The sequence below is a fragment of the Rattus norvegicus genome, chromosome 19, assembly GCF_021556685.1.
Source record: "Rattus norvegicus strain SHRSP/BbbUtx chromosome 19, alternate assembly SHRSP_T2T, whole genome shotgun sequence".
NCBI lineage: Eukaryota > Metazoa > Chordata > Mammalia > Rodentia > Muridae > Rattus > Rattus norvegicus.
In genome coordinates, this window is record NC_141552.1 from 25,105,925 (window position 1) to 25,119,452 (window position 13,528).

A 13,528-nucleotide genomic window follows, 5' to 3' on the forward strand; every position below is an offset into this window, starting at 1 on the left:
CAATCATGTTCTGTGTCATTATCCATATATTTACTAACAGAAAAGTAGTAGGATTTCATCATGATAAGCAATATAAGCCCGATAACTGGCATTGTCCGCAGCAGAAGAAACCATGAGTAAAACACACATTGCTAAGAATAAGTGCTCAGCCGTAAAGGACTTTCCTGAAGGAGACAAAATTATTCCTTTCAGTGCTTAATCGCTTCACCTGACCCCACATAGGTAATAGGGTTGTCACTACACGGATCCTTATCCATTGTTGTTTGTGGACACTAAGAGAAGCCAGGGCCTCAGTAATGGAGGACACCTCCTCATCTCCTGAGAACATCCATCAGGAGAAAATGTAGCTGGTTTAACTGGATTCCTTTGAGGGTAGGGAGCAGTTCTTATTATTCTGTGCTTGGATCCATCTCCCGGGTAACCAGAATAGTCTCCCATCCTGTAATGAGACAAAACCCTCTCCCCTATATACAATGATGTCCTTTCCTGCCATTCAGCATCCCGGGCAATTTTTATCCATACTGTCTTTTCCATGCCTTCTTGGGGGAAGTTCAACAAAGTGTCTATTGGCTCTTGATATAACTTCACCTTGTGGTAAATTAAGAAAATTAATAACGTATAATGCTTGTGCCAATATAGCCCTGGGACTGGTCTGCAAACTCCATTCAGGTTGCATAAGGCCATCTCTTTTCCCCCTTTTTAATTTTATAATTTGTCATTTCAGGGTATGGTGAATTCTTTCAACAAAAGCTTGTCCTTGTGTATTGTGTTCTGTACCAGTAATATGTACAATATGATATCGTTGACAAAATTGTTTATATTGATAAGAAATATATGTTGTCCATTATCAATTTTAATTTTAGAAGGCAGTCCCATAACAGCAAAAGTTTCCAATAGATGCTGTATAACATGAGCAGTGCGTACTCCTGGAAATGGTGTAGCCCACACAAATTTTGAAAAATTATCTATGCTTACATCTATATGTGAAAGGCGACCAAACTCAGAAATATGGGTTATATCGATCTGACACGATGTATTAAGTTGCATCCTTCTGGGATTAATTTGAGATGGAATACATTTTATACGTGAAGACTGACACATAGGCAATTAGCAATAATTTGTTTGGCTTGAGAATAGGGAATCTTATATTTAATATGTAAATATCCTGTATTGGCATGATTATGACTGTGTTCTTCTGGGGTAGCAAATGCCACTAATTGATCTACCATATGATTGCCAAGTGTTAAAGATTCTGGAAATTTTGAATGTGATCTAGTATGTGTAATGAATATTCTAGAGTTTCATAATAACAATAGTCCTTTAATATGTGAGAATAACATTTAATATAGGCTTAGATGTAGAAACAACAGCAGTCGCAATATTCTGTACTACTCCTACAACATAAGCGGACTCAGCTATAATATTTTTACATCATGAGTAAAATCCTGGAATACATTAATTACCGCTAATAATTCATTTTGTTGTACTGACCCAAAAGAAGATTCTTGTCCCCAAAATTAATCTTTGGTCCAATAAGCCATCTTGGTCTTAGAGCCATCTGTAAACACAGTAAGGGCTGATGGTAATGGATCAACAGAAATTAGTGTATTTATCAAATTTTTTTTGTTTTTTAAAGCAATCCCACAATTTACTATGGAGAGGTTGAAATTCAACATTTCCAGTGTAAGAAATCATGGCTAATTGAAAAACCTCAGACATCTGCATTAAATATTCCCCTTTATCTTTGCTTAATGGGAAAACAATAGCAGCACAATCATATCCCCACAGAGTAACAGGTCTTTGTATGCCTTGCTGAATAATTAAAGAAATTTGTTCCTCATTAATTGTTAATGTTTGGTTAAAGTTTTATTTAATATAAACCCATTCTAAAGGCAACTCATCCTGAGCGAAAGTGCCTGTAGGATATTCAAGAGTATTTAAACATATAATTTAATAACTCTATCTGGATCAATACGTGCCAAATATGCATCTTTCCATTTTCAGAAAAGATACCCTTGCATGCCTTCATATAAGCATTAATATCCCCAGCCTCCTTTATAGGTAATAATGCTCTCCTGTACTCTTAATTAGCATTTTCAAAAGCAAGCATTTGCAGCAGTTGTCCTCCAGCTACCTCTCCTACCATTGTTCTTTCCAATGTTAATTTTAATATACATAAAAACTTAATATATGGTTCATAGAAAGCTACTACCTTTTTCAACCAACCAGTATCATCCTTTATAATAAGTCGGTTGGGCCACACCTTGAATCGATGCTGGCCTAATTATAGGAAAAGAAAAAGCAGGTGAATTCGTCATTATCATCTTGTGAATCTAATGGTCAACATGCCATCCTCGGGAAAAGACTTAGAAAAACCTGCTTCAGGCAGTGGTGCAGAGGGCAAAACTTTTACTTTCGTTTTGTCTTAATGAAGCTCTAGCTTCTTGTTCTGTATTCGTTATTACCCTGTCTGCATTCATGGCCTTGAACACAGTAAAAATTACAGCCCAAAGAGACCAGAAATTGGAATCTTTTTGCCCTGCCTGACAGCCTTTTTCACCTTAACTTTCACTTTGACCCAGATATCAGAATCCCTGGAACCCTCGTAAGGGAACCATGGAGTGTACTCTTGCTGTCTCTAAACACTTTTCTAAACCAGACTGATAGACATGAATTCCCTGCACTCTTAAAGATGCTTAAGCATAGCGAGATGAAGAGAAGATTTATCTTGTCCCATTTCCTTGTAATAAATTGTACTTACCTTATCTGACTGTCCAGACTTACCTTCAGGGACCCTGTTCCAGTGCCATAGGGCGACGTCTAGGGTGTTGGGAGCCCTGCGTCCGGTCGCATTCCTTTCTGTGTTTCCCGATGCTCAGTGGCCATGCCACTCCAGCATGCTTTGAAATGAACCAGTCCGCCGACACCACCACCACCATCACCACCACCACCACCACCACCACCACCACTACCACCAATTTGGTTTTGTAAATAAAGTTTTATTGACATCGCCATACTCAGCATTTACATCCTGTTCAGTGCTGCTTCTGGCTGCAGCTGCAGGGCTTAGGAGCCACAGAGCCCTTTAGGCTCCCAGAGCTGAGAGCATTGACCTTTGCCTTGTTTGTGAAAGAGGTGACTGACCCCTGTGCTCAAGGTGGCCTTTCCGTGCCCTTTAACCCATAGCATAGGTCTCTGTGCCATCCTCTCCCTTTGCTGTGGTGTGCACTTCCTGGTACATTTCCGTTAGCTCTTGACATTTCCAGAGCATTGGGTCTTGCAAATTGAATTTGCATGGCACCAGGAATAGACCTGATGGCAGGGTGTAGGACACTCCCTATGGGGACCCTGCCCAGGGGCATAAGCTTACTTTTCCAGTCAACTCCCTGAACAGTGAGCCTTTGTGGGACAAGGTACTTCACGACATGACTTGACCTCTCTGCAGTGCACCCAATCCCTGCTTGGCTCAGATGTCCCCCAGAGAGGTTGTGTGAGTGTCCCCAGTAGAGGCAGCACTCTGTGTGGTGGCATTGACATGGCATCCAGGAAAGTCAAAACCAGAGGGACATGTCGGGCAGTTGGAAGCAGATGTCTGTGTCCATGGAGAGAAGGATGGGCTAGACACTCCTACAGGGGGTGAGCTGAGAAGCACTTCCTTGGCTTTTTCACAGCCGTGTAGGCTGCATGCCATGCTGTGTACCCATGCTGTGCTGAAGCCCCAGACTTTGAGTCTCCCACAGCTGCTGTGTCCTGGGGCCAGGGTAGGATTAAGCAGACTTCAGCAGGAGAAAGGTGAAAACCCTGGTTGCGGGGTTGGGATGGCACAGTCATAAAACTCCTGCACATGAGGCCCCTGACATAGAGCCGTATAGCAGCTGTGACAAGCCAGCTCTGGTGACACTCATCTGCAATGCCAGGCCATGGGGGGTAGAGGCAGTAGGATCAGTTGTTTAATTATCCTTGGCTACACGGCAAGTTCGACGCCAGCCTGGGCAACATTGTCTATGAAAATAAGACAAAACTAGGTCTTGACTCTGAGCATCACTGCCTGTACCTGGCACGGTTGCCCCACCCCAGGTAAGAAACCCCTCTGTCCAGAGGCCATAACTGCAGGAGACCCCTGGCCAAGTGTCTATACCGCGCCTTGTTTGACTGGACTGTGCTGAGGACCAACCATACTCTCAACAGGAAGGACATGGGAGAGGCTGTTTCTGTGAGGTCCCAGGCCCTGAGACGGCCAAGAATAAACCCTGTCCTTGGGAAAGCCATGGAGACTAGGAACCCACGGGATCTCTGCAAACACCAGGGCTGGCAGAGGACTCTGATCCTCTACAGCAGCTGCTCTCAATCTGTGGGTTCTACATCAGCGCTCCTGCACACCAGACATTTACACTACAGTTCCTCACAGTAACAAAGTTACACTCATGAAGCAGCTCTCCAATAAGTTTATGTTGGGATGACAACGACATGAGGAACTGAAATAAAGAGTCACAGTGTTAGGAAGGGTAAGAACCGCCATTCTATAGGAACCCAGGCATCTGCACTCGTTGCTGGAAGTGTGGTAGGCTAGGCTTCACCCTCAGCGATGCCAGCATGTGGGCACCAAGCCCAGGTTCCACCCCAATGCTTACTGGATATGTGCAGGCCTGGTTCCATCAAGAAGTAATAAAGGAACCCTTGGCAAAAAAACAGTGGGTACCAAACAGGTCAGCAAAAGACATCCCCTCTTCTGCAACTCCTCTCAGGACGGCTAGTCTTCCCAGGAGGCCCCGGCTATATCAAAACCTTGTCTCCCAGTGCTTGCCCATTGGTGTCTTGGCCATTTTCAGATTTGAGGACTTTGAACAGAATAGCTTCCAGCAGATTTGCATCAATGAATCCAACAAGTAGTTGCAGTCCTACTTCACCCAGCACATCTTCAAGCTGGAGCAGGTGAGAGTGGACACCTATTCCCCAGCCCAGCCCAGCCATCACCCTGAATGTCAGCTGTGTCCCTCAGTATCAGCAGGATGGGGCCTGGGCACCGTAGGTTCCCCAGGACCTAAAGCTATGTCCTTGAACTCAGTGCCATGCTCAGCCCTTCCAGCCTCTTTCAACCCTTCTGGAAGCTCAACTGCTCCTGCAGCAAGGCAGCAGTGTGCACATTCTGTCACGTCATTTGTGTGTGTCTACAGGAGGTCAGAGCCTGTCCCCTCTGGTCCTTTCTTTTGTTGTATTTGCCTTTCTGAGGAGGCAGCACCCACAGGTATGGGAGGCAACCACATGCATATTCTGCAGCCATGTCTGATTCCTCTGAGGCTCAGTCCCACTTACACACCTACCCTCCAACCTCCCCCCTCCATGTCACCCCTGGGGCTCTGTAAACCTTCCTGCTTTCTGTCTTTATATAACTGGTGACACTGCAGCCCTCAGTGGTGTCATACAGTGTTAGTTTGTCTTTGCACTGCCTGGAGGTCTGACTTAGGAGAATGGCTACCATTCTCATTCCTGTTCAAGGATCAGAATCTGAATCCTATGTAAGGCTGAATAATATTCCAGCACATGGCTGGGCCATGTTGAATTCACACAGTCACCTATAGATTTTATGTTTTGGCTTGTAAACACACACATATAAGACTCAAGTGACACCCAAGTGGAGAATTGCTGGAGTCCTCCATGGCTTTCTGAACTGTCTGAGAGACCATCCTGTCCACAGTGTATAGGGCACCATCTACTCATAGCTCACACAGCATGAGAAGATTAGTGAGGGTTAACCTGGCTTCTCTGTCTCCTACTTTCTGCCACACTAGCCCTAGCATCTTTCTGTATTGCAGTGAATGTTTAGAACCCAGGAGGATGGCAGCTTCCTTGCTCAAATATAGCAAGTTCCTCCTTGCCTGCTTTGAGACTGAGTCTCATGCAGCCCAGGCTGGCTTTGATCTCACCATTAGTTACGATGGCCATGAACTCCTGGTTCTCATGCCTCAGACGTCTCTGAGCGCTGGGTGACAGGTATGCACCACTCTTAAGTCCTGCCACTGGGACAAGAGTGAGCAGAGCCAGCTCTGAAGCACACACTTTGCTGGTGTCAGGGATGACTGACTTATGATCCTGTCTTCCTTGCCCATGGCCCTTCTCCTTGGTGCATGCCATCCTTCCTCCCTGTGACTCATGGGGGACACCAAGCCTGAGGATGTCAGGAAGAAGTTTACTTACTTCACTGGGTTGGAGGCTGTTAGGTTCCTGCGTCAGTAGGTGCGATTCAAGCTAGAAGGTTTGTGGCATGAGAAACTGGAACAGAACTGGAATGGCAGGAACAATCGTCGCCTGGTTCTGAGAAGACCAGGTGGGCAGAAACTCATCGTTGGGCAGGTAGTGAGCTCAAGACCAGGCTGGGCATTGCTCAGTGCACGTGAACAGGTGTGCTTACATGGACATGTGTTTCCCCCACATGGTCACCACTTATCCAGGCACGGTGAATACTCCAAGGAGCTTTTTATGTTTTAACATTGTGTGTGTTTGTGTGTCCATACATACATATACACACATACATTCGTACATAAACACGAATACAGGTACCTGAAAACACATGCATATACATGACTATACACATTCATGCTCATGCACAGATATATACACACCTACATGCATACACACATACATACACACACATACACACATACACACATACATGCATACACACATACACATATACATACACACATACACACACATACAATACATATACACACATACAAATACACCTATACACACATATAGACAGACATATACACACATATACATATACACGTATACACATACATGCACACACACATTCATATCCACACGTACATACAGATATATACATATATACTCACATACATGTAAGCACATGAGTGGAAGCCAGAGGACAGCTTGTCCCTTGGTTCTCTCCTTTTTACCACGTGGGTCCTGGGGATTGAGTCAAGCTCATCAGACTTGACAGCAAGCCCCTTTAACTGTAGAGCCCTCTCATTGGCTGCCAGTTGCCTCTTTCCACAAATTCTATCCATGGTGGAATATTTACAGTTGTTATTCTCATGATTCCTTCAGCAATAGCGCAGACATCATTTACACTGCATTAGGAGTTATAATTCATGTAGATGTCAGGAGAGCTGGAGGCGTGCATGAAGAAGAGAGCCCACTTTCAATGTCATTATGTGGTATTGCCTTAGGCCCTTTTATACACTCCCCTGGCTTTGTCTGAGTATATGTTTGAGGTCTCTCTATGACTGTGCAAAGAAGTAAGAGATAGGGCTGGGCCACAAAATAGGAAAGTACTTGTTCATCCAAAAACAAAAACAAAAAACAAACAAACAAACAAAAATAGCTCTAGGGTTAAATATTGGTGCTAGTACTGAACTACACAGCCAGAAGGTATTTTTCTAAGTAAATAACACAATATTGGGGATGACAATATGATCAAATATCCTACAACATAAGTTTGCAATGTTACCTACATTTTATAAATCAAGTCTGACCACCGTTTTGGTTGTTTCCAATCATGTCTGAGTGCATCATCACGGGAATCCCAAGGAAAATCAGAAATGGGTTCTTGAAGCTGTTGCACAGGGCCAGTATAGACCTAAATACCACAGAGGAAACCTTGATTCTTATCACAAGGGATCATTCACCATCCCTCTTGTCACATAACTTATGACAAGAGGTCACCTTTCCTAAACTTAGCCTTTTTCCCGAGTGCTGCAGAATGGAAGACCTGGTGTCAAGGGGTCTGGATTCAAACCACAGGACACTGAATTCATTTAAATAGGTGTAGTTTATTAATGCACACACCAATACAGTTCAACCAGAGCAACAGCTCACAACTGTGTACTGGACATTGCTAGGCCCCGCTCATTGCAAAATCCACATGGGCTGGTGCACAAGTGTTGGAAATGCTTCGGTCTGTGGGCCCTGACTCAGGCCATTTTACACATAATTGTTCCTATTTTCCTTGAATCTATTGGGTCCTATGTGAAGAATACACTTGGGGAACTTGTTAAGATTAACAAACCTCATAACATACAGAACATAACAGGGTATGTGACCAGCACCACACAGTTCAACGTCAGAGTTTTTTGTTCTTTGTTAGTGTTTTTCTTGGCATCCATGATGTGGAGGCGTATTACAGAGCAATAGGAAAGAGCTGGCTGCTGTGTAACAAATTCACTGCTATTAAGGTAGGTATGGGGGCAAGACCTCAGCAATAGCCCTTAAGATCGGAAGGAGATGATGTGTTTAATAACTGAAAGGAGCTGCCTCAGCTGTGTTTCTCTGCCTGCTCAGTGCCCATTCAACATCACTCTGTCCCTGAAGAGGAACTCAAGGTCTGCCCCCAGCTGCCTGTGAGCCAGGAAGAGGCACAGAAAGGCAAGGCCACAGCACTGGTTTCCAATCCCTCAGTAATGCTGGATTTCCAATAATGTACTTGTATACACAAATACACTGTGGTAAGTTGCAATAGATACTAATCATTTCTCACATAGGGCAGCAGTTGATTGCCTACAACTAATTCTATTAAAAAAAAAGAAACCTGGCTCTTGTAGAAATATATAAAGAAATATTTAGGATGGTGGGGGATGAATTCTGCCATGGACTGAACTCGTGGAAGTGGGGTTGGGAGAAAGATGCATGGTTAAATAGCCCACCAGGTTCACATTGTGTCAACTTGATTTAATCTAAGGACAAAGAAGTGGAGTATCTCTGATCGCTTTCTTCTAGTCCCTTTAAAGCATCACTGGGGTTTGAACTCAGAACTTCACACTTCTTGATGGGGCAACTACACTCAAGGAAGCTTGAGACTGTCATAGGCACAGTATTATGCTATATTTACAGAGTAGATAATACTAAGATGTTCAGATGTTGATGTCCATTTGTATGCACTCTTAATGTGGACCTAAAAAAAGAGAGATCAAGGTCCTTAAAATAGAAAGATCAGTTCCAGTTGTTTTCTACCATTCCAAACAGAACGACTGGTAGGGAGAGAATGGTAAATAATCGAGAATTCGTAGATGATGCTTTGAATGAAGTGTGGATTTCTGTGCTGGTTTAAAACAGGGTCTCAAGTATCACATGTTGCCCTCTACCTGGCTGGCCAGGATCACCTTGAGCTCAGATAAACCTCCTTTCAGTTTGAAATAATTAGGCTTAAAAGAGTGGCCTCCAAGGACTGTGCACACAGCATTAGCCTTTCACAGTTGAGGTGTGTAACCCACAACTATAGTTTTAGCCATGTTTTTCCATGTCTACCAGCTATTTCAGATTGTTGCTGTTCTATGCCTGACAATCAAGGATGCAGAAAAATAACCTGATACAGAGTAAGGACATGGTGATCACATCTTTGCCTCTTCCGTACATACTGGATGAGGTTTGTTAAAATTCCAATATTGCAAAAAGCTTTATATAGGGCCCATCACATTAAGGGTCACTATGCACTGTTCTATCTAAAATGGCCTAATCAGAACTGACTCCCATATAACACTTCCTGCAATCCTCATATGAGAAGCTTGAGCTTTTAGTTTTGACTTTGTCTTTTCTCGTTCTTTCTTATTTTTTGCTATATAAGTTGAGACAAAGGTAGTTAAGGCCATGAATTTGCCCCCAAAATTTGAACTACGGATGTGATCAATCAGTGTTAGTGGGTGCATTCTATAAAGTATTCATTTTTTACTATTATAAATGTGTTTTACTATGATAAATGTGTTACTACTTTTGTGTTTGGTGTGGTGGCCATTTCCCAGTGTACAGGTGCTGGGACCTTGCTCTATCCACTTAATGATGTTTATAGCCTCATTTTAGACATTTCTGTGCACCCTCTATATCTCTTGTTTATTTTATTTTTCTGATAGAAGCTCATGGTACATCTTACTCAGGCCTGTGATCAGTGCTCCTTTAGCGACATTGGTGCAGAGAGCAGAACCCCACAAGCAGCATGAGGTTCCCTTCACTGGTGTCTCCAATATTGCATTTTCCTCTGCCAACTGGTCTCCACACTTTTCCTAGCACCTTAAAGACTTCAACTCTTTCTCCTAAGGAATTTTCTGGCAATTGTCGATTGCTAAGCACATGACTTCATGAGTGTTCCCCTAATACACACGCATGTTGTAACCTACCATGCAGACTATTTCTTGATGTGATTTAAAGCACTCGTACATAATGAGACAGGAGAACTTTTGACTGCATATTCAAGCTGGTGTGAAATCTCAGGAAGTTTTAATGGCTAACATTGGTGAATGAGGACAATTTGAGTTAGGATGAGACATTTTTTGGGAAAGATTTGAAAGGAAACATTCATTTAGATGCATAGGAATTACTAAGGTTTTTATAATCAAGCCTTGAGGAAAATTTGGCTTTGGAAGCAGGAGATGCTCAGTGGCTCTGCCCCAGGAAAGTCTCCTGGAAAGGGCACCTCTGCTTATGCTCAGTACAGGGAGAACATTAGCAGGGAGGCAAAGTCTGCTCCCCATGACATCAGCTGTCCCTTCTTGGACATTCTATTGTCTCCTAGAGAGTTCTGGAATCCTCTGTGATGTCACCAGTGTTGTAGTGACGACCAGTGCCCTAGTTTCTCTCAGTCTGAGTCTGGTAGTTACAAGCTAAGACATGTTTTCCCGTCTTCGCAAGCGTTTTGGGAGGGGGAACGTCGATTCTGGAGAGACTAGAGTGAAGGAGTCTGGCCTTTCGTCTCAAAGTAATGATGGACAAAGACAGCACTTCTGGGGAATGTGGAGTAAGTTCTGGGCAGTGTATTTTGAGCTTCCTGCCAGGGTGGCTGCAGGCTTACGCTGACCTTTCTAGCAATGGGCCACAACAACTGGAGCATCTGAAAAGTAATTGAATTTCCATGAATATCACAATTCCTGAAAGTCAGGATTTCAGAACTTTAGTTTCCCCATCCCCACTGGGAGGATATGGTAAGGCCAATGCTATTATACTGTGGACTTCTGGTCTTTACTTTTCAGTTTATTTGTTATGTTACATTGATATAATAACCTCATCAGTAGTCATGGAGGGTCCACCTTTTCTGAGTTTAGACAGGGCATCAATGTATTTCACTATCATTGATTCTTTAAATACAGTGGATATCTGACAGTAGTAACAGGGAGAGATTGTGCTCCAGGCAATAACCTTATGTTCTTAGACCTTCTCTGATTTCTTCTAACTGGCAGGGTCATCGTTAGCTTTATATATTAGAGTGTGTGTTACAAACATGTTTCTAAAATACCAAAACTATTTGGATCGTGTAGACCAAGATTCAGCCTGTAACCTATTCGCACTTCTGGGGCATTTGGTATTTCACATAGGGACACTGATAAGTCTGTTGAACATATCCTCCCCTGAAATGCGTTTTAAATCCAAAGTTGTTGGCTTAGAGTATCAGGGTAGGGCATCTGAGTGTCTCCAATCACTCAAGTTTTCTGGATGGGGAATTTATCATCTGAGTTCTGAAGCCACAGGAGTGAGGGTCCTGAAAACAAGCTGTACCCTGTTCAGCTGATGATAATCCTGGAGAAGCCATCTCCGTGGTACATGTAAGCACGTGATGTCCGGCATAGGGAACACCTGGCTGCTTATGTCTCTTGGTATCTATAGAGTAGTGGGAGAACTGAGATCCACTGAGGAGGCCTCTTAAGCATAGACCAATCGCCTAGCAGTGACACTGGGTTCCTGGCTTATTCTCCTGTTTAGGCCTCACTGAGGTCTATGAACACTCTATGCATTCTCCCCATGCAGGTTCACTTGTGTTCTTCTACCTACAGACGCTGGGAGAGAAACATCATCCCCTGGCACTGAACTAAGCGAGAATCAGGCCAAGAAGGAAAAGGAGAGGCTGATTAAAGAGCTGCAGCTCATTACCGAGGAGAGAAATGACCTGAGAGATCGCCTGAGGTTTCTGACAGAGAGATCCATGAAGAACAGGTATGAATCGCTCCAAATGCTCTTGTTTCATTCCTGGGTCTGCAAGGTCACCTTCTTATCCTATTAAGGTTTTGGGTTCTAGAAAGCTGTGCCTCCCTAACCACCCTGTGCTAAACCTCACCTCCCATATAGTGGAGATTCAGAACCTGACCCTTCCTGAGGAGTGAGATTGAAAATGGACTCATCTGCTTCCATTTATTTAAAAGCAGAACTTGTGGTCTGAATGAAGAATTCAGGGATAAAGTCAGGGAGAGTGAGTTCCCAGTGTGCATTTGCAAAGCCCTTGACAGCTGGTGGGCTTTGCAAGATTGTAATTGCAGTGAGTTTATGGTGAGTCTCTGTACTTGCTAGGCAGGTGACTGAGTGCTGGAAGATCCAGGCAGCAGCCTGGGGTAATTTAGGACCCACCCTGAGTTCATATATTCCTAAATGCCGATGTTCATTGTATTCTATCATTTGGGGCCAGGTCACACTTCAGGCCAAATCCATACTATGAAGACCTGGAGAGAATGGAGGAGGCGGTCATGTCAATTCTGCACAACTTAGAGATGGAGAACACTGAGGTCCATGAGAACAATCATAAGCTGAAGAAGGAGATTACCTTCTCTAGGTAAGTCCTGGTCAGAAAGGCTATCACTTGTGGAATGGCCATTTCTGACTTTCTTTGTTCTGGATTGGACGGTCTTCAGCTCTGGTTCTATCTCTTGTGCTATTTACCCATCAGTGTTCCAGGGTCATTAGGACTCAGTTTTCAGTTCCATAAAAGACTGTTCCTCATCCCAGGATTGTCGAGGCATCTTCAAAAGGCTCTAGAGAGAACAGCACTGATTGAAGTCAGCAGAAGTTTATTAGGCTGACCTGGACCTATGGTGTCACACCAGGTTTTACAACACTCAGTGCGTGGACCACATGGTTAGCATGACCTTCTCTTGGTTCTACTGACCTATTTGAGGGTGTTGGCCCAGTACTAATTCATGTTGCCCCCATGCATTGGGCTTTCATGGATAGTTGTGGATCCATGTTCTTTCTCAGAGGTGTGGACACTAATTGGTGTCAGGCCAAGCAAACAATTTATTCTTCCCCGAATTAACTCTTTATGTTCTGTGCAGCAGCCTTATATGTATCAAGATGCATTTTATTAAGTCTTCATGGGTATCTGGGACCTGGTAGAGTTAGTGGGACTTGGGAGTAGGAATGGGAGAAAGGGGCAGCATGATCTTACTATGCAGACTGTATTTCCAGAAACCTGCTCAGCCAGCTCCTGATGGAGAACACATGTAGGAAGAAGTTGGTCCCACTGAAGCAGGAGAGCAAGGAGGTACATCTTGATTGTGCACTGAACCAGAAATATTTGGTTGACTTTAACAAGAAAGATAAAGACCATCAACGGACAGAACCAGCATTATCAGGTAGGGACCTGTTAGCTTAACAATATCTGATAAAATTTGCCAATTTGATACATCTTTGCTTCTCTTACCACCTTTCTAATTTACACTCACAACCAGCCAACCACCTCATGTAATGGAATTGTTCATTGCTCTGCCTATGCACAAGTATTCTGGGAAGTTAACCACTTTTCAGAAACTGAATT

The 13,528-nt window shown here is 43.7% G+C and overlaps 1 protein-coding gene across 4 annotated transcripts in view; it reads left to right on the top strand.

Annotated features, from left to right (window-relative positions):
* The window catches only part of LOC147999228 (disks large homolog 5-like), a 144,176-nt gene that overhangs the window by 90,054 nt on the left and 40,594 nt on the right, over nucleotides 1-13,528 (top strand). Inside the window, exons 1-4 of one of the 4 annotated variants that reach the window (XM_087596297.1) lie at nucleotides 10,589-10,747; nucleotides 11,778-11,937; nucleotides 12,404-12,547; nucleotides 13,180-13,346. In XM_087596297.1, coding sequence (XP_087452423.1) covers nucleotides 10,621-10,747; nucleotides 11,778-11,937; nucleotides 12,404-12,547; nucleotides 13,180-13,346 — 598 coding nt within the window. In that variant the 5' untranslated portion in view covers nucleotides 10,589-10,620. Of the gene's footprint in view, nucleotides 1-10,570; nucleotides 10,748-11,777; nucleotides 11,938-12,403; nucleotides 12,548-13,179; nucleotides 13,347-13,528 lie in introns of those variants that run through there. The other 3 variants (XM_087596296.1, XM_087596298.1, XM_087596295.1) reach the window with 3 other exon arrangements.